Below are 21,712 nucleotides of genomic sequence, written 5' to 3' on the forward strand. Positions count from 1 at the left end.
TTCCTCTAACAGTCCATGGTACTTTCAATATTCTACAATGCCATAATTCAAATGCATCAATTCTTCCTTATTATTCGAAGTCCAATTTTCACATGCATATTAAGTGACTAAAAATAGCATGGCTTGGGTCAGGTGCACCTTAGTTCTCAAACTGTTACCTCTGCTCTTAACCTCTTTAAAGAGGTCTTCTACAGCAGATATGCCTAATGCAATGTGTCGTTTGATTTCCTGACTGCTGCTTCCATGAATGTTGATTGTAGATCCAAGCAAAACGAAGTCTTGACAACTTGAATCTTTTCTCCATTTTTCATAATGGTGTTTGTTGGTCCAATTGTGAGATTTTTGTTTTCTTTACATTGAGGTATAACCCATACAGAAGGCCGTAGCCTTTGATTTTCATCAGTAAGTATATTAAGTCCTCTTTGCTTTCAGCAAGCAAGGTGGTATCATCTGAAAATTGTAGGTTGTTAATGAGTATTCCTCCAATCCTGATGTCACATTCTTCTTCATAGAGTCAGCTTCTTGGATTATAAACTCAGCATGAAGGTAAAGTAAGTATGGTGAAAGGATATAACCCTGGTGCATACCTTTTTCTTGATTTTAAACCATTCAGTATCGTCTTGTTTTGTTCTAATGATTGCCTCTGTACAGGTCACTCCTGAGCACAATTAAGTGTTCGGGAACACCCATTTCCCCAATGTTATCCATAGTTTGTCAGGATCCACACAATCGAAAGTCTTTGCATATTCAATAAAGCACAAGTAAAGATCTTTCCGGTATTCTCTATTTTCAGCCAAGATCTGTCTGACGTCAGCAGTGATAGCTCTCATTCCATGTCCTCTTCTGAATCCCACTTGAATTTCTGGCGGGTTCTTTATCCATGAGTGTCGTAACTGTTTTTGAATCTTAAGCAAAAAATCTACTTCCATATAATATTAATAATATTGTTTGATTATTTCCCCATTCCATGTATGTCACCTCTATTTTGAATGTGCACAAATATGAACACCTTCCAATTGGTTGGCCAGTTAGGGCTCTTCCAAATTTCTTGGTATAGACGGTGAGTGCCTCCAGAGCTACACCAGTTTGTTGAATGATTTCAATTTGTATTCTGTCAATTCCTGGAGCCTTGTTTTTCTCCAGTGCCTTCAGTGCAGCTTGGACTTCTTCAGTACAATTGGTTCTTGAACATATGCTACCTCTTGAAATGGGTAAACATTAACCATTTATTTCTGATACAGTGAGGCTGTGTATACCTTTCATCTTCTTTTGATGCTTTCTGCATCATTCAGTATCTTGACCCTGGAATCTTTCAATATTGCAAGTCGAGGCTTGAAACTTTTCTTCAGTTGTTTCTGCTTGAGAAAGGCTAAACATGATCTTCCCTTTTGGTTTTCTAACTCTAGGTCTTTGCATATGTCTTTATAACACTTGACTTAGTCTTCTCAACCTGCCCTTTGAAATTTTCTGTTTGACTCTTCGACTTCCTCATTTCATCCAATTGCTTTAGCTTCTCGATGCTCAAAAGAATGTTCCAGAGTCTCTTCTGACATCCATTTTGGTCTTTTCCTTCTTTCTAGTCTTCTTAATGACATTTTGTTTTCCTCTTTTATGATGTTTTTATGTCATCTCCCACAATTCTTCTGATTTGCAGTCATTAAAGCCTAATGCATCAAATCTAATGCATCAAATCTGACATGGTCTTTAACTCAGGTAGGATGTGTTCAAGGTCATATTTTGGCTCTCGTAGACAGACTTGTTTTAATTTTCTTCAGCTTCAGCCTGAACTTGCAGGTTATCAAGTGATGGTCTGTTCCACAGTCTGCCCCTGGCCTTGTTTTAGCTGATGGTTTTTAGCTTTTCCAATCTGAGTCCTGTGGATTGCATCTGGTGAAGTCCATGTGTATCCCTGGCTTTCTGTTTAAAAATGAGTAGTTTGGCTCTCTGCTCCTCCCTATTCGACAGGCAGTCTCAGCTTCTCTTGCAATACCAGCAGCATCCCTGAGACAGGATGGTGAAGGTCGTAGTCAATGGATTTGGCTGTATTGGGCGCCTGGTCACCAGGGCTGCTGTTAACTCTGGCATAGAAGAGGTTGTTGCCATCAACATTGACCTCAACTAAAGGGTATACACGTTCCAGTAAGATTCCACCTATGGCAAGTTCAATGGCACTGTCAAGGCTGAGAATGGGAAGCTTGTCATCAATGGGAAGCCCATCGCTATCTTCCAGGAACGAGATCCCACCAACATCAAGTGGGGTGATGCTGGTGCTGAATATGTTATAGAGTCCACCTGTGTCTTCACAACCTTGGAGAAGGCTGGGGCTCACTTGAAGGGTGGTGCCAAAAGGGTACTCACCTCTGCCCCTTCTGCTGATGTCCCATGTTTGTGATGGGCATGAACCATGAGAAGATTGACAACTCCCTCAAGATTGTCAGCAATGCTTCCTGTACCACCAACTGTTTGCCCCCCCCCCCCCGGCCAAGGTCATCCATGACAATTTTGGCATCGTGGAGGGACTCATGACCACTGTCCATGCCATCACTCTCACCAAGAAGACTGTGGATAGCCACTCTGGAAAACTGTGGCACGATGGCCATGGGGCTGCCCAGAACATCATCCCTGCATCTACCAGTGCTGCCAAGGCTGTGGGCAAGGTCATCCCTGAACTGAATGGGAAACTCACTGGCATGGACTTCCATGTTCCCTCTCATAACGTGTCTGTCATGGACCTGACCTGCCACCTGGAGAAAGCTGCCAAATACGATGACATCAAGAAGGTGATAAGGCAGGCATCAGATGAACCCCTAAAAGGCATCATGGGTTACACTGAAGACCAGATCATCTCCTGTGACTTTAACAGTGACACCCACTCTCCCACCTTTGATGCTGGGGCTGGCATTGCCCTCAACGACCACTTTTTGAAGCTCATTTGCTGGTATGACAACGAATCTGGCTATAGCAACAGGGTGGTCGATCTTATGAGCCAAATGGCCTCCAAAGAATAAGAGCCTCCTGGACCACCAGCCCCAGCAATAGTACTAAAGGAAGAGAGAAGTCCTCAGCTGCTGGGAGTTCTTACTCCAACTCTAATCCCCCTACACACTGAGAAGCTCCCATCCTTAGTTTCCATCTAGACCCCCTGGAGAAGGGGAGGGGCTTAGAAAGCCCAGTTTTGTCATGTACCATCAATAAAGTACACTATCCAGCACCCCCTAAAAATGAGTAAGTCATTGGTCTTGCAAAATTCTATCATGTGATCTCCAGCATTATTTCTATCACCAAGATGATATTTTCCAACTACTGACACTTACTCTTTGTTTCCAACTTTTACATTACAATCATCAAAAACTATCATCTTGGTTGCAGGTTTGATCAATTTTAGACTGAATAAATTGGCAGAATTCTTCAATCTCATCATCATTGGCTTTACACCCAAAGAGTAAATTTGAATAATAGTGGCATTAACTGTTCTTCCTTGTAGGTGTGTCAATGTTGTAGCATCACAATGTTGTAGCATCATAGACAGCATTGTACTTCAAGATCGATCTCGAAATGATCTTTTTGATGATGAATGCAATGCTGTTCCTCTTCAATGACGTTCCTGGCACAGTAAACCATATGATTGTCAGATTCAAAATGGCCAATACCAGTCCATTCCAGCTCACTAATGCCTCCGATCCTGATCTTCATGAATTCCATTTCATTTTGATGACTTCCAACTTTCCTATAGTCCTAATTTGTACATTCAACGTTGTTCTGATCATTAAATGACTATGGCATGAAGAGATAACATCACAGTGTTTACCAACAAAGCCCAGAAAAGGGTCCCAGGAAATAAACCATAACTCTGAATTCCTTAGACCGACGCCATCAAGGCCTTCCGGGGGATGACTGGCTTTCTCCTTCCTAACCAGGATGCTGATTTGAACCTCTCTTTCCAAGATAATGCCTCTTGGGAGGTTCCTGACACCTGGGATATCCCTTATTGACTAGACAAAAATTTCCCCCCCAAACTCTTTAATTTTCAAGCTTAAAAGTAACCATGGAAATGTTGTTGCTATTAAGTGCTGTTGAGTTGGTTCTGACTCACACAGACCCTGTACAGTTTCTGAGGACTGGATGGTAGGTTTGAACCACCAACCTTGCAGTTAGCAGTCCAGTACTTATCCTACAGTGACACACCAGGACTCCACGATGAGAAATGCTGATGTATAATGAGGCATTATGTCTGCAACTTGGTTCAGAAAACAAAAAAGTATACAAAACATAGAAAAGGAAAATTATAAGGCAAACATGGTAAAATGTTAAGAAGTGTGAAATCATTTCAAAGCAGAAAGTTCACACAAATGGAGAGAGACTCAAGTGATTTCAATTCAGCTAAGTTGTACCACCAATGCCACCTTCTCATCACATCCAAAGACTGCCCAAATATCTCCAGGGATTTTTCTGTTACACTGGTGGTGTGCATGTGCCTTATCTAAGATAAGATTCTGCAAGCAGAGCGCAAGGTTTTAAGGCCCCAATTCTCCCATAGAATAGTGTGAGCCTGGCCAAATTGCTAAAGCCCTGGGAGGTCAATGCTCTATATGCATGATGGAGTTGTTTGAAGCTGTGCTCCCTACCCTGTTCCCCCACCCCAGCCCGGTGCAGGAAGGCAATTTGTGGGTTGTCATGCACAGACCTCAGATAAGGGGCCTGTGATGAGCACATATTGATGAGGGCCTCTTGCTCAGAACTGGGGAGACAGTCCTGCCCTCATGTTTATCATCCAGAAAGAAAGGCAGATCTCAATGAAATAACATCATAAATAGATGTGTAATTACAAACTGCTTCATGCTGACGTTTGAACATACGAAGGAACGTTTGAGATTGGACTGAGAATATGCATGCAGCCAGGGTTCAGCCCTGACCTGGCCTCGGAGTCACATTTGCCTGAACTTCTCTGAAGAAGTCATATTTGAGCTCGAAACTAGAGATCAAGTGTTGTTGTTGTTATGTGCCATGGAGTCGGTTTTGACTCACAGCGACCCTGTACAGGGTTTCCGAGGCTATAAATCTTTATGAGAGCAGAATGCCTCATCTTTCTTCCACGAACAGCTGGTAGTTTTGAACTGCTGACCTTGTGGTTCGCAGCCTGATTCGTTACCACTACACTACCAGAGCTCCTTAGAGATCAAGTAGACCACAGCATATTACAATCCCACAATATTAGGGACATGTATAAAGCAAATTGTTAATGTTGCTATGTGCTGTCCAGTCTGTTTCAAATCATAGCAACCCTGTATAGAGTTTCTGAGGTTGTAATTCTTTACTGGGACACACAGCTTCATCTTTCTCCCATGGAGTGGCCGGTGAACTAGAACTGCTGACCTTGTGGTTAGCAGCCTAACACATCAGCTCCTATACCATCCAACTGTTACTAGTGGTTTCGCAAGAAAATTAAACCCATTGCTGTCAAGTTGATTTCAACTCATAGGGATCCTTCAAGACAAGAGTGGAGCTGTCCCTCAGTGCTTCCAAGACTGTACTCTTCATGGAGGAGTCCTGGTGTGGTGCTGTAGGATAAGTACTGGACTGCTCATTACAAGGTTAATGGTTCAAACCCAACAGTCACCCCTTGGAAACCCTATACAGGGTAGCTAAGAGTTGAAATTGACTCGACGGCACTTCACACCACCACCACTCTTTAGGGATGTAGATTGCTACTTCTCTTCCTTAAGAGCAGCTCAGGGTTCACACTGCCAACCTTTCAGTAAACAACTGTGCACTCAACCTCCGCACCACCAGAGCTCCTCCAACAGTGGTGACACCATGAAAAAGCCATCAGCCAAACAAAAAAATACGGGCTGCTAACAATCAGGACAAAATGACCTGGTTCCTCCAACAAACCAATGATATGAAAATAAAACAAAATAAAGGTGGGGAGTAGGTGAAGAACTATTCGAAAATAAAAGACCTTTAGAGACATTTTTTTAAAAATCCAATATGTTGACCTTGTCTGTATCATGATTTGGACAAATCAACTAAAAAAATGATTTTTCACACAACTAGGGAAAGCAAAATATAGACTGGGTGGTTGTCATTGTTGTTAAGTGCTGTTGAGTCGGTTCTGACTCAGTGACCCTGTATAGGGATTCCAAGGGGTGGCTGATGGGTTTGTTGCGCTCACACATCAGGGTGTTTAGCAGACTGGTGTTTACCTCACAATGAATTATTGCTCATTTTAATAGGTATGATAATGGCATTGTTGTTGTTGTTATGTGCTGTCAAGTCGGTTCTGACTGATAGCGACCCTGTATAGGGTTTCCAAGGAGCAGCTGGTAGGTTTGAACTGCCAGCCTTGCTGTTAGCAGTCCAGTGCTCATCCTATAGCACCACAGTCATTATATTTTTTGTTGATTTGTTTTAAAAGCCTTATCCATTGGTGAATATTTTGGGCAGATGAAACATGTAATAAAGCTGGGTGAGAGGTAAGAGGGCAGTCATTGTACTATTGTCTCTACTTTGCAACTCTTTTAAAACGTCTGCAATCAAAAGTTCAGAAAAACAAAAGCAAACAAATACTAAGCAACTCCAAGAGTCAGAAATCCTCTGAAGCGTTTGGATTGTTTACAATGATCTGAACAACTCACTGCCATGAAGTCCTTATCTATCTTTGGAGTCACATCTAATGACTCCGCAGCATTTTAGTATGTGGATAAGCCTCTTTCCACCTTTTCCTTGCTATAGTCCCATTCATCCAATTTCTGAACTTCTGCTGTCGGAATCCTCCCCTTTCTCGTCATCCCCAATCTACCCACCCACCCACCCAATTCACTAAATGACCACTATGGGATAAACAGTGAATGTCCCTATCACAAGAATACCCAGGCTTCCACACCATCTGCTCCACCAATGACTTACAAGAGACCCAGGTGTGCCTCAGCGTAATTCAAATCTTACTTTCTAAGGATTCAGTTCTGATTACTTGAGGAGCTGAAAGCAGAATACCCTGCAGTGACTAAGAGGGATCGAGTGGGAACATCAAAGTTCTAGCCAGGATGTAAAGTCATACCAAAAGCACTTCCCCCACTCCCCAGGTTTCAGACTGGCACCCTGCTGCAGATGGAACCCCAGATCCTGGAAAACATTCAGAGAGTTCACCATCACTCCCTTTTTATCCTCTAGTGATTTTCCCTCTAGGTCCCCACTCATTCTAAACACTCACCCACCAATACCCATTGCCACTGAGTTGATTTCAACTCATACTGACCCTGTCTAGGGTTTCTGAGACTGCATCTTTACAGGAGCAGACAGCCTCATCTTTGTCTTAGTGAGCAGCTGACCTTGTGGTTAGCAGCTCAGTGCTTAACCTACTGTGCAACCAGAATCCCTTCATTTTAAACAAAGACAACAATTAAAACAAGACATTTTTCACCTGTTGGAGTACCACCGATGTCATTGTAAAGAATAACATCCAGGGTTAGCAGGTACTCCAGCACCCCATGAAGTGAAGTATAAACTGGTACCACATACGGGGAATTTATTAACTGGTGGTTATGGATTGAATTACGCGCCCCCCCCCCCTCCAAAAAAAGACATACTGAAGTCCTAAGGCCTACACCTGTTTGAAAATAGGGTCTTAGAAGATGTATCAGTTGGTTAACATGAGGTTATCGTGGGATGGAGTGAGTCCTAATCCTCATGTGTAACCTGCAGCTGTAAGCCATAGAACACCTGGAGCTACCAGAAGTTAAGGGAGATTCTGAGAGGGCATCTCCCAGCTTCCAGAACTATGAGACACTACATTTCTGTTCTTACAAGTTACCCACTCTCTAGTATTTTTTTTGTAGCAACCCTGGAAATTAATACACTGTGGCTTTGTGGATTAATGCACTGGACTGCAAAGTTGTTTGAGTTGCAAAGTTGGCGGTTCAAGCTCACCATCTGCTTCTAGGAAACCCTATACAGGGTCGCTGTGGGTGGGAACTGACTCAAAGGCATTGAACAACAATATGCAAAGTGCTTAAAATCCTACCCTTTGACCAGCAATCCCATTAAGGAATTTATTCTCCTGAGCATCGTCACAGATTATGTTGTTGTTGTTCAGTGCCGCTGAGTAGGTTCCAACTCATAGAGACCCTGTATAGTGCTTCCAAGGAGCAGATGGTAAGACTGAACCATTAACCTGGTGGTTCACAGTCCAGTGCTGATCCAGCGCCACATCAGGAGTTCTATGAGAGAGTATATATACATACATGGAGTCCTGGTGTGGCACTGTGGGTTAATGCACCACACTGCAAAGCCCTTTGAACTGGAAGGTTGGTGGTTCAAGCTCACCAGCTGCTCCTTGGAAACCCTATACAGGGTCGGATGGGTCAGAATTGACTCCACGGCACTTCACAACAACAACAAGTGTACTATGGTGCTGGAGGAGATTGTTGAAAGTGCCATGGGCTGCCAAAAGAACAAAGAGATCTGTGTTGGAAAAAGTGCAGCCAGAGGGCTCCTTGGAGGCCAGATGGTCAAAGTTTGTCTCTCATACTTCGGACATATTGTCAGGACAAGCCAGTTTCTGGAGAAAGATATCATGTTTGGTAAGGTGAAGCATCAGAGAAAAAGAGGAAGACCCCCAATGACATGAATTGGCCAAGTAGCAGCATCGATGGACTCAAGTGTGGCAACAGTAGTGAGGTTGGCCCAGGATCGGGCAGTGTTTCATTCTGCTGTGCATGAGGTTGCTATGAGTCGGTACCTACTCAATGGCATCTAACAACAACAAAAGAAGGAGTCCTGGTGTGGCGCTGTGAGTTAACATGCTAGACTGTAAAGTCAGTTTAAACCGCAAGGTCGGTGGTTCAAGCTCACCTGCTGCTCCTTGGAAACCCTGTACAGGGTTGTTATAGGTCAGAACTAACTCCGCGGCACTTAACAACAACAAACAAAAGAAATTTTGTGTTTATCCATGTACATGTGTGTAATAATATTTTAAAAAAAAGAACAAAAAATGAAGACCCACAGCATTACCTCTTTCTGTCAGGTACTCTGACACACTAAAGAATCGTTGGCTGCATGCCCTCTTCCCAAGAGGCTGCAAGACTTAGATTTTAATTTCAGTTTCAGCTTTGTCACCAACTTTCTACAATGGTGTTGGGCAGACACGAAGCTAGCAGCCATCTTGAAAAATCATCTCATCCAGTCTTCCAACACCATTTGCTGTTTTCAGTCCTTCCCAATATATCTTCAACCCTCTGAATAAACCCTCTGGCACAACCCAAACCATCTTTGCAGTCTAGATTATGAGCCTTAGTACCATGAGGACCAACTGTTAGGTTCTCACTTGAAGACCACAACCTCAAGACAGCCCTATTTGTATGAAAGCACTTCTCAAAACCAGCCATTTGGGTTGAAAAGCCTGAATGACACAATCCTGGAACCAAGCTGGATAGTGATGTCCCTCCCATCCACAGTGTCTGCAACACTTATTATCAGTTGTTCAGGGTGCGTCTTGTGCTTGTTGCTGTTAAGTGCTGTCGAGTCAGTTCCGACCCATAGCAACTGTATAGGGTTTCTACGGAGCAGCTGGTGAGCCTGAACTGCCGACCTTGCAGTTCAAATGGCTTTGCAGGCTGGCACATTAACCCACAGTGCCACACCAGGACTCCTGGAAAATGCTGCAGTGTTAACCTAAGGCTCAGGATGAAGCAGGCAGGAGAGTCTACCACCACTCCAGTTGTTAGAATTTAGGCAAAAGAGGGAGACCTGGAGATGTGCCCACCTCACACAGGTGAGGGATCAGGTCTGCCCACCAACCTGGACCAAATAAGGGAGGTCTTGGGACTTGCAATCAACCCAGAGGGTGGTCCATAGTCAGGGCTGCTAGCTTTTCGGAACAGTTTAGGGAAAAACCACCTCTTGGAGTTTTTATGGTGCAATGGCTGAGCACTTGGCTCAAAGTTTGATAGTTTGAACCCAACCAGCTGCTCCACAAGAGAAAGACCTGGAGATCTGTTTCCGTAAAGACTGCAGTCAAGAAACCCTGTAGGACAGTTTTACGTTGTCACAAGTTCACTATGAGTCAACAGCGCATGGACAGCACCTAACAACCATCTGTTAGAGAGCACAAAAAAACTACAAAACAAAAGCCTGCATAGCTCAAAAGAGGGAACAAGTCCTTACAGCAAGAATCATTCACACCCCCTCCACACATAGAGTAGACAGGGATGGGCAACTTGGACATTGGCTACCCAAAATGGGGGGGTGGGGGGCCACAAAGGCAAGAAGTGACTGGCTTACAAGCTTTCAAGAGGGAACCTAGATCCAGAGGGCCTGGAGGAAGGTAGAATCTCCAGTGAGTAGTATTCAATCTGACTAGGCGGGGCTGATGAAACGAAATGCAGACGGGGGGGTCTTGTGATACAATAGTGAATAATTGTTATCAGGACTGATTGTGAGGGTTGGAAATGTAAGGGTGGACGTTTTATAGCAAGGAGGGGAGTGATTTGAGTTTTCAGTCTAGGAGCGGAGGTCCCTAGGACCATCAAGGGAGAAGAGCAGAGAGCGGGACCCTACCCAGAGAAGCAGTGATGCCTGAAATGAAGCCAGAGATGATGATGTGGAGCGATGGAGCAGCTGGAGACTTTAGAACCAGAGAAGGAGAGCGACTGTGTGCTGAAGACCTGGGGGGTACGGGGGAAGGATTGCATGGAGGGGATTGTAACCATGGCAATGAGACGATATACGATAGAATGAATGTAAAACTAATGTTCTCCCATGTAAACTGTCACATAATTCACAATTTTTCATTTAAGAAAAAAATAATAAATAAATAATAAAAAAGCCTGCAGTCTCTGAGCGCACAGAGCCGTGAGTTTTCCCTGACTTGTACTTTCATTCTCTGTTTTTTTTCCCACTGAATATAGAGGAGTAACTATAATATAGTGGTTAAGCTGCATGGACTTTGGATTCTAACAGCCTTAACTGACACTCAAGCTCTGATACGATCAGTTGTTAGATTACACGACAGTCATTCATGTCCTCTGGGCCTTGTAATTTCCCTTTCTGCAAATTGGAGATAATCCCAGCACTGAGGCTGGTGTGAGGATTAAATGAGTTAAAACATAGGCATGCTGGGCCCAGTGCCTGAAAACACAGTACCAGGAAGCACTCAACGAAAGGTTGCCACTAACATTACTGTCACTAAGCAACATATTTGTTGTTGTTGTTTTGAAAGATGTATGTATAAGTCCCGCCACAATTCACTGAACATGTCCTTTATTAGCTCACTAGTTAAGGAAACATGGTCTCACATAGCTAAAGTCCTCTGATGTGCAATGAAGTTGAGTCTCACTGCACATTAGGGGCTTGCTCCACAGATCTCTAATCTGGGGCGGGAAGAGAAGAGTCAAATGTCGCATGTGATTCTGGTCTGAGGAAAAGGGAAACCTGGTAGAGAAGCAGGGGCCTTTGGTACAAAGTGCTCTAACCCAGGAACATAAAGTTACCAGTTGTCAAGTAGAGCTTGTGAACATGGCTATGGGAGGGCAGGATTTCCCCTTCCCACCCAAGTACTGCAAACACCAGTGTGTTCAGAAAGTCTTCCACAAACCCAAGAAGTCTTAAATCACAGAAGTGAAGGCTCTTAAGCATTTTCTTTGCTTATTAGTATAACTATTCCCACCTCATTGCCAAGTGAAGATTATTTGCAGGATGAACATAAATCAAAAAGAGACAAGACTAAGTTCTACCCATTTTTCGCTCATTAGGAGATAAAATTCAGGAAGAAAAATGGAATCACTTGCAAGAAGTCTGGGCAGGGTTGTCTAGATCTTAACTATCTGGGATTTCCCTAAGATTTTTAAGCTGCTGTTTGGTCCAAGCCAGAAAATGTGCTCTTCTGGGCAATGCTTCTGTTACTAACCACACGGACCCACCATGAGCATTATCGGCTGGGAGAATGAGAATGTCTGTAGGAAGATATGGAAACACTGTCTACCTGGCCCTGTGCCTGGCACCGGAGCCAACTCCATGCCACTCACACTGAGTGCCACAGCCAGGCCAGCAGACATCTTCTGACAGATGCCAACATTCCAACCTAAACTAAATGTAACAAGGCTCCCTGGGACTGTTTCTACACATCCATTTAACATGTCTCAAAAGAAGAGTCCATGTGAGCCTGGTCCCCTCCTTCTGTGCTTTCATGCCATTAGTTACTGTACTGAGCAAGGCAATGGACACTCTGAGGCTCCTCTGGGCACCAGATGCTGGTCTAGGAAACGCCGAGATATAGACATACCTCAAGGAGCAATCAGTCCAGTGGGTAGGACACGTACACCAAGAGTTACTAGCCAGGGTGACCGAGTACCAAGAGAGAAGTAAGGCTGAGGGTACAGCAGTGATAGATATATAGCAAAGAAGAAAGAGGCCTGAAGAAAAAGGAAAATGGTTCTCAAGCCCTAATTCCACTCAGAATATGCCAAACCTGTCAGTTGATTAGATTTAAGACACAATTAATTTGAAACTCAAGGGGGTGTATCTTTTAAGGAAAAAAACAAAGTGATTCTCAGTTTTCATCTGAACACTTAACGGTGACATAGGCCTGCTACCAGAAAACCATCACCATCAGCATGTTCATGGTCCCCGATAGCCTGACCCTCTTGTTCCTCTCCTCCTGCTCACTGAAGTGATTCAGGAGGCAGAGTGTATTGGGCACACATAAACCTAACTTTGTGTACAGGCCTCCAACAGGAAGGTCAGATGAGGCATGGCCAAAGGGAAGGGGTTCTAGGTCTGCTTGAATCAAAAAGGTCAAGAAAGATTTTGATCAAAGGAGGCAGGTAAGTACATGATATCAACAGTTGCCAGACTGGAGAGGGAGGAGAAAGAAAGATCATTCCAGAGCAATTCAGATTTGAGGAAGGTTCCATTTCCCAATACATCAGCCAGGATGGCTGGTTAGGTTATAATAGTGGGGGTCTAGCTTCGGAGTTCCAGTCTTCAGCAGGTACATGAGCTTAGGAAACTGAGGCCTCTCCTGGACCTACCTTATTACCCAACGGTGACAGTAATGACTTTCTTAATAGGAAACTGATCAAGCTTGTGAGCACCCTGAAAGGTAGTCATAGATCTAAGCCTTGTTGAGCACACACCATGTATTGGGGGCACACACAGCTATCATAACCACAAAGGATATACATCCAAGAACATACCTACCATGTGTTTCTCTCATTTAATCCTAACATTCCCACAAGATACCCTAGCACAGTGCCAGTCTGCAGAAGAGAAACAAAAGCAGAATGATATAAGTACTCATTCTTCCCCTCATTCCATATATCTGGGAGCTCTGTTCTAGGAACTGAGGTCACTGCACTGAAAAAGACACACACAGGTTTCTGTTGGTGGAAGACATAATCTAGTGTGTATGAAGATATAACAAACAAAAATAACTCTAGATACTGGTAAGTGCTATAATGAAAGTAAAATGGGGTCATTTGACGTGGAGGGGCAATGTTAGATAAGAGTGGGCAGTAACGCAACTAAGAAAAGAAAATTCCAAATGAAGGCAACAGCCATTGCAAAGGACCTGAGACACAAATGAACTTTGCATTTTCAAGAAACATGTTGCTATTGTTAAGTGCCATCAAGTCAGTTCCTACTCATAGCAAATCAAGGAGCAGCTGGTGGGTTTGAACCAATGACCTTGTAGTTAGCAGTCCTGTACTTATCCTATAGCACCACCCCAGGAGTCCTCAAGGAACATAAAGGAGGCCAATGTCGTAAATTAATGAGGGGGGGTAGAGGTAGAAGACAAGACTGGAGAGCAGCCAATGGTCAGATTGTTTCAGGCTCTGCAGGTAATGGTAAGAACAAGGAACTTATTCTAAGCATAATGGGAAGAGAACTTAAAATACTCATTGAGGAAGATCAAAGACCACAGCTTTCAATATGGACTGCATCTCAATGTAAAGAAAACAAAAGTCCTCACCACTGGACCAATAAACAACATTCTTATCAACAGAGATAATATTGAAGTTGTCAAGGACTTCATTCTTCTTAGATCAACTATCAACATTCACAGATGCAGCAGTCAAGAAATCAAAGGACGTATTCCATTAGGCAAATCTGCCACACAAGACCTTTTTAAAATGTTGAAGAGCAAAGATGTCAGCTTGAGGACTAAGCTGCACCTGACCCAAGCCATGGTATTTTCAATAACCTCATACGCATGCGAAAGCTGGACAGTGGATATAGAAGAACATAGAAGAATTGATGCTTTTGAGTTATGGTGTTGGAGGAGAATATTAAACGTGCCATGCACTAAGAACACCCACACTTGCAGAAAATACCCACTTATCCTGGCTTCAGTGACTGGATGATCAGAGCTCAACCAGAAGTAAAAAGAAGAGAAAAAAAAAAAAAAATTCTCATACAATTTGATGAACTTGCCCTACACCTACGGAAGCAGTAGCTCAAAAGAGGGAACAAGTCCTTACAGCAAGAATCATTCCCACCCCCTCCACACACAGAGTAGACAGGGATGGGCAACTTGGACATTGGCTACCCAAAATGGGGGAAGGGGGCTACAAAGGCAAGAAGTGACTGGCTTACAAGCTTTCAAGAGGGAAGCCAGATCTAGAGGGCCTGGAAAAAGGTAGAATCTCCACTGAGTAGTATTCAATCTGTCTAGGCCGGACTGCTGCAATGAAATGCAGACGGATCTCTTGTGATACAATAGTGAATAATCGTTATCAGGACTGATTGTGAGGGTCGGAAATGTAAAGGTAGACGTTTTATAGCAAGGAGGGGAGTGATTAACTTTTCAGTCTAGGAGCGGAGGACCCAAGGACCATCAAGGGAGAAGAACAGAGAGCGGGACCCTACCCAGAGAAGCAGTGATGCCTGAAATGGAGGCAGAGATAATGATGTGGAGCGATGGAGCAGCTGGAGACTTTAGATCCAGAGAGGGAGTGCTGAAGACCTGGGGAGTACGGTGGAAGGAGTGCATGGAGGGGATTGTAACCATGGCAATGAGACAATAGAATGAATGTAAAACTAATGTTCTCCCATGTAAACTATCACATAATTCAAAATAAAACGTTTAAGAAAAAAAAAAAAAGCGCCATGCGCTACCAAAAGAACCAACAGATCTGTGCTGGAAGAAGTGAAGCCAGAGTGCTCCTTGAAGGCCAGGATGGCCAAATTTCGTCTCTCATATTTCGGACATACTGTCAGCAGGGACCAGTTGCTGGAGAAGGATATCATGTTTGGTAAGGTGGAGGGTCAGAGAAAAAGAGGAAAACCCCCAGTGAGATGGACTTGCAAAGTGGCAGCATCAATGGGCTCAAGCGTGGCAACAATTGTGAGGTTGGCCCAGGACCGGGCAATATTTCGTTCTGTTGTACATAGGTCTGCAGAGTCAGTACCGACTCAGTGGCACCTAACAACAACAATGAGAAGACACTAGAAGTCCTTAAGCAGGGAAGTGACAGGACCTAGCTGCCACATGTATATGAGAAGAATGGACAACAGGGGACCAAGTTTCAAGAGGTTAAATAAGCTGCTGCAGGTTGTACCGCCATTACTAACTTGCACCTAACACCACAACTAGTCATTTGCATGGCATCATTCTTTACACAACCCAGTTTGATGCTATACGAGAACCTCAAATTTCAAAAAGTGGGGCTCTTACTATGGACCTTGGTGATGTCTGTTGAATCTCAACTTCCCAGGGCCTCCCCTCCTTCATCAGTCAAATAAGGATAACTGCCCATCCTTCCAAAATGACACATATGCAAACATGCTTTGTACTCATCTGGAAACATTCAACAGTGTCTACTGTGTGACACGCACTTGTCAGTGTGTTAGAAAATTATTATTAGAGTAGATGGTAAATAAAAAAGCACCAGGTTAGAATGGATACTGGGTTCTCCCAGTCTTCACTTTTCTCTGCGAAGTCTCTATTAAGCCAAGTTTTCTCAAGAAGCATCATCATCTTTGAGAGGAAATAAAAAAGACAAATGGTTAAGAGCATACTGGGAAGGCAGGGCAGTATAACAAAGGGACTTGGGATTTGTTCTATTAAGACCAGCTTCAAGTCAAAGGTTGTTGCTGTGTGCTGATGAATCAGTTCTGACTCACAGCAACCCTTGATAGGGTTTACAAGGAGTGGCTGGTGGGGCTGAACCATAGACCTTGCAGTTAGCATTCCAGTGCTTATCCTACAGCATCATATTAGGACTCCCAAGTCTCTCTCTCTCTCTCTCTCTTTTTTAAGTTTTTATTGTGAATTGAGTGGTTTTACACTCATCATTTCATTGCAATTATTATAATCTCTTCCATGCATCACCATTCAACAGTATTTGCTTCTATTCCCTCTGGTTTTTGGGATGTACACAAAAACACTCAGGAATATATAATCATTTAAATAACCATAAGGAACATTTTGCAAGCCTGCCTCCTGGCTGCAAGCACACAGCCTTTCTCTTTCCATGAGCATAGAGTTCTCAAGCTGCTCTCTCTCTCCATGTCCTCTTCTCTGCCTCCATCTCTGGTATTGCTTTTTCTTTGGATAGGGTCCCACATTCCGCTCGTGCTCCTCTCCTTTGATGGTCCCAGGATCCTGTGTTCCTGGACTGTAAGATTAACTACTCCCTGCTTTTTGTCACAAAACTTCTACCTTTACAGTTTTGACAGTCACAATTAGTCATGATAACAATGACTCACTATTGAATCGTAAGAATCCTGTCCCCATCTCCTTCCACCAGACCCGTCTAGACAAGATGAAAACAATCAGTGGGGATTCTACCTTCCCCTGCACTCTTACACTAAACTCCCTCTTGAAAAATTACAAGCCAGTCACTTTGTTCCTTTATAGCCCTTCCATTTAAGTAGCCAACGTGTAAGCTGCCCATCCCTATTTATCCTATATACAAAAAAATACTTGATGTGAAGACTCCTTCCCTCTCAGTTGGTATTTTGGACTCTTGAGTGAGTTTTCTGCTTCTAACCTAAGTCCAACTTCCTTCAGATGGCAGGTATCAACCTAATACCAAACATCATTAATATAAAATGATAGCATAGATTATTGTTGTTAGCGGGCACTGAATCTGCCACTGACTCCTGGCAGCCCTACACACATGTAACAACACTGCCTACTCCCTATGCCATCCCTATGAACAGTTGCAAATTGGACTGTTATGATCCATAAGGTTTTCACTGGCTGATTTTCAGAAGGCTTTCTTATGAGTCTGGAAGCTCTGCTGAAACCTGGTGAACATCACAGCAACATGCATGTGTCCACTAACAGGTGGTGGCTGCGTATGAACCAGGTATCGAACCTGGCTCTCTTGCATGGGAGGTGCGAATTCTATTACAAAACCAGCAAAGCCTCATGGTGGTATGCACAAAACATGAGGAGGCTTCAAAAAGTTTGTGGAAAATGGAATCATAAGATAATGGAATTTTCCCACAAATTTTTTGAAGTCCTGTCATACAATTAATGGACCTTCCTCGGTCCTATGAGTGGCTAAAAGGGAGTTTGAACACCTTTGCACATGTAGAAAAGGTGGGGGAATCTCAAACAACCAAACTGGTTGATTTGTGTGTGTGTGAAACTCATTTTTTTAAATTAAAATATTTTATGTGTTCAGTGACCATTTGCACAGCAAATTAGGTCCACAATGAACAATATCCACACAATTTGTTCAGTGACATTTGTTACATTTTTCATAATGTGTCAACTTTCTTGTTATTTCTGTTCTGGTTGCTCCCTTTCCAGCAATCTATTTTCCCTTGCCTTCCAAACTGGTTGATTGAAACTGCTCTCAAAAATCTCTTCAGCTAGAAAGGGGCAAATCAGGTCAAAGCCATTCTTCCTGAGAACCACTCAGAGCCTATGATAAATAAGGAAACCCAATTTCACAGCAGCCCTTGCTAATTCCATTCAGTCAGGACCAAGGCCATAGATCACTCCACTGTGCCTACTTTCTAACTTAACCACCAAGACCTGGACTTCTTTAGACATCTAAAATGGGAGTCATTCTGCTTGGAGAAAGCTAAAGGAAGCAGAGAGAATATATGGCCTGGATAAGAAATGCAAGAGAGAGATTGACTAGTAGGTCCAGGAAAAGACAAAAAAGAAAAGCCTTTATTTGCTTGGAAGACCAAAAAAAGATGTCATAGTCAGTCAGTTCTGACTCAGGGCAACTTCGTGTATGTCAGAGTAGAATTGTGTCTCATAGGAGTTTCAATGGCTGAGTTTTCAAAAGTAGAATGCCAGACCTTTTTTTGGAGGCACCTCTGGGTAGACTGGAACCTCCAACTTTTTAGTTCACAGCTAAGTGTGGTGATAATTTATACCACAAAAAGCTAACAAGAAAAAACCCTGAGAAGCTGGCTACACGTTTTTACACAGAGCTTCAAAGACGCCTGGTGCAAACGGGTTGGCCATGGGACCTGTCTGAGTAGAAATCATCCTGTACTCCACCAGGAAGAGCTTCCTCTCCTCTAGCTCACATTTGTTCCTCCCCTTCCATTTTCTGCCCAGGGGCAGAAGGTAAGACACATAGATCTGTGCTTCCCATCCACCTGGACTTTTCCACCTTCCCAAAGCCTTCTCTCTTTGGGGGGAAGGGGTGCAGGGATCATATTTCAACTGCCCCCACCTTCTGCCACAGGAGACAAAGTGGCAGGGGAGTTTTTGTTTTCTCCACTCATCCTCCCAGTTTTGTAGCTTCTCTTCCAATCATACCGGTGCTTCTTAAATTTCGATCTTTCAGTCCTATCTTTGAGATGTTTTGTTTTTGTTTTTGCCAGATCCACGTCTTCCTTGTACTATCATTTATCTAATATTTTGTTACTTCAAATCACCACTTTTACATAAATTTATTTAAAAAGGAAATGTTCTACTATTACAATAAATGGAAAATCGATACGTTATATCCGATGCAGAACTTGATATATGTATGTATGGTGGTGGTTGTGTGCCACGAGTTGGTTCCACCTCATAGCGACCCTGTATAGGGTTTCCGAGGCTGTACATTTTTACAGGAGCAGAAAATCTCAACTTTCTCCCGAGGAACGTCGTATATACACATATATAAATCTGCGCGTTAACAAAAATGTATAATATTTTTTTTTAATGCTCATTTTAAGTACCATTTAAAATAATCTCATGGGGCACTACTTAGCAAATACTGCGTTAGGGTTGCTGTGACTATCTTCGATGGGCTGCTCGGAACTCTGGGCTCCTAATCAGAAAAAAAACAACTCTCCAATCTCCAGTCTCTCCTACCTCTCCCTCCACCCCCAGGTCAGTGGCGTTCCCGTTCTCTGCTAGACACTCAAGGAAAGGGCAAAGGGCAAAGGAAAGCAAGACGCTGGGAGTTCCGAGGTCCCTGCCCGGTGACATGAGGTCACGGAGAGTCGAGAGCGAAAGGAACTTTAAATACCCAGTCCTGTGAATGACAAGGGTAGGGAGGGACTGACCTTCTCGCGCAGGGCGCAGTGGACGTCCGAGGCGACGCGTCCTTCCCACCACGGTTCATCCATCATCGCGACTGCGGTGCAGCGATCCTTGGCTATCTTGTCCTCAGGGCGTACCCTGCGTGGTGGACACGGGCAACTTCAGTTGCCGGAGTGTGCTCCCCGGTTCCAACCCCAGCATACCTATCTGAGCTCCCAGAAGGACGCCCCCTTCGGCCCCACTCAGCAGGACTAGCCGTGGGTCACCTCCCGTCCCGGTTGCAGTGTTCCCTCCCTTCTGCTTGCTGGACCTAAAGCTATCTGAAGCTTTGCAACAACTTGCAGGTTTTTATTTTCCCTTTTTGGCAAAGTTGCACAGAAAGTTGCGGACTCCACTAGCCGGCCCCAGGCTAGGGTTCCGGCGGCGGCGACCGGCGCGTCGTCCCCAACTCCTCCCCCGCCGCCCAGCCTTTGTCCTGCTCCCACATCCTGCCCTCGAGCCGGGGCGAAACTCACGCATCCCTCTCCGGGCTTGAGGGGCTGCAGCGTCGGGCCCCTTCCAGGACCGAGCCGGCGGTGCCCTTGAGTGCCTGCCCGCAGCTAAGCCCCAGCCCCGCTCCACGCTCTCGGCCGCCCTCCGTAGCCTGGCTCGCCCGGGCCGCCGCCGCGCCCCTGCGTGCGCTCGGGTCCCGCCGCGTTAGCAGCCTCCCGGCCGCCGGGGGCCTCCCTCCCTCGCTCGGGGAATTGGGGGCCGAGCCTCGCGCATGCGCTACCGGCGCCCAGCGCCCCGAGGGGCGGGGGGCTGGGAATTAGAGTTTTTCTTTCGCCTGCGCTAGCTCGGTTTCCTGCCCGCCCTCCTCCCTCGCCTTGCTGGAAAGCTTCCCCTCACCTTCCCGGAGACTCCCGGTGGCCTCCTGGGCACCGGCGTGCAGTGCTGACGGCCTGGGAGGGAGCGCAGGGCCGCGGCGCCACCTGCGTGCACCACGCGTGAAACGCGTCGGCAGGATGCTCTGCTGAAAGTTCTGTCTCCGCATGCACCGCTCTAGCTAGCTAACCTTCGGTCGAGTCTTACCTGATTTTTCTTCGTCCTTTTTTTCCTTCACTGCGGTTGGGCTGAAGATTTCCAAAGGACGGTCCCCACGAAGGGCCCAACACTTTAGATCATTTGTGAGTGCCTAATTCCAAGGAAGGCTCATTAAGTCAGCTGGCGTTTATTGTGTGCCGGTCCACGTTTATATTGGTGGAAAACTAGTCTTTTTGAAAAACATGTCTTTTTAAGTCAATTGGTTGTTTTTTTGGAAAGACACTTCTTTGACTTGGCATTGGGCTGTCCTCTTGGCCGATTGATTGTGTGTGACAAGTTCCTCAAACTGCCTGAGGCTGAAAATGGGACAAATATTTACATATGTAAAATAGGAACCAAAATTGCACCAACATGCTGGAGATACTATAACAAATGAGACAATGCGAGTTAGAGGGCTAATCGCCAAGCCAGGTATGAAGTCAGAAAGTTGCTGCTATCAAAAAGCCTTTAGTTTCTCACTGGTTTTCTACAAATAAAGATGCAACTGGGGGAAAAATAAAATAAACTTTAAAGTTAGTTCTGACAAACGCCAATTGAATTTGAAGAACAAGTTAAATGGAAAAAATAACCATGAACTCCTGTAAAATACCTAGGAAGAAGTTTAACATATATGCAGGTTCTAGGAGTCCTGGTGTGGCGCTGTGGGTTAAGAGGCAAACTGCAAAGCCATTATAACTTCAAGGTCAGCAGTTCAAGCTTACCAGCTGCTCCTCAGAAACTCTATATAGGATCGCTATGGGTCAGAACCGACTCTATGGCACTTAACAACAACTATGAAGAGATTATAAAGTTTACACCATAATAAGGAAGGCTTGATCAAACAGAAATAGCAAAAAATACCCACTTACCCCAAATCACACTATTTAGTAAAATTCTAATGGTTTTAGGTAGGTGAAAGGGAGGAACATTTGACATCTTTTCTAACATTCATATAGAAGAATGTGAAAAAAAAAACACCTGATATTTTATTTTAAAAATAGGAGGTGAAATCTGTATTACCAAATATTAAAACATTTTGCAAAACAGTCATACTGTATGGTGTTGACACAAGAATGAATGGATGGCATTAGTGGAATACTTGAAAACCTAGATGTATCTTCAACATACTAAAAAATTAAGTTTATAAAGGTCACATTTTACTTTATAACATTAAATTAGCTTGAGCAAATTAGCTTGGGAAAATAA

At 44.2% G+C, this 21,712-nt stretch overlaps 1 protein-coding gene across 1 annotated transcript in view; it reads right to left on the reverse strand.

Annotated features, from left to right (window-relative positions):
- CCNJL (cyclin J-like) overlaps positions 1 to 20,183 on the reverse strand; it is a 76,383-nt gene extending 56,200 nt beyond the window's left edge. Inside the window, exons 1-2 of the mRNA XM_006864924.1 lie at positions 19,960 to 20,183; positions 19,468 to 19,582 (exon numbers count right to left, since the gene is read on the reverse strand). Coding sequence (XP_006864986.1) covers positions 19,468 to 19,533 — 66 coding nt within the window. The 5' untranslated portion in view covers positions 19,534 to 19,582; positions 19,960 to 20,183. The remainder of the gene's footprint in view (positions 1 to 19,467; positions 19,583 to 19,959) is intronic.
- Between the last annotated feature and the right edge of the window lie 1,529 nt (positions 20,184 to 21,712).

Source organism: Chrysochloris asiatica, unplaced genomic scaffold (assembly GCF_000296735.1).
Source record: "Chrysochloris asiatica unplaced genomic scaffold, ChrAsi1.0 scaffold00073, whole genome shotgun sequence".
Lineage (NCBI taxonomy): Eukaryota > Metazoa > Chordata > Mammalia > Afrosoricida > Chrysochloridae > Chrysochloris > Chrysochloris asiatica.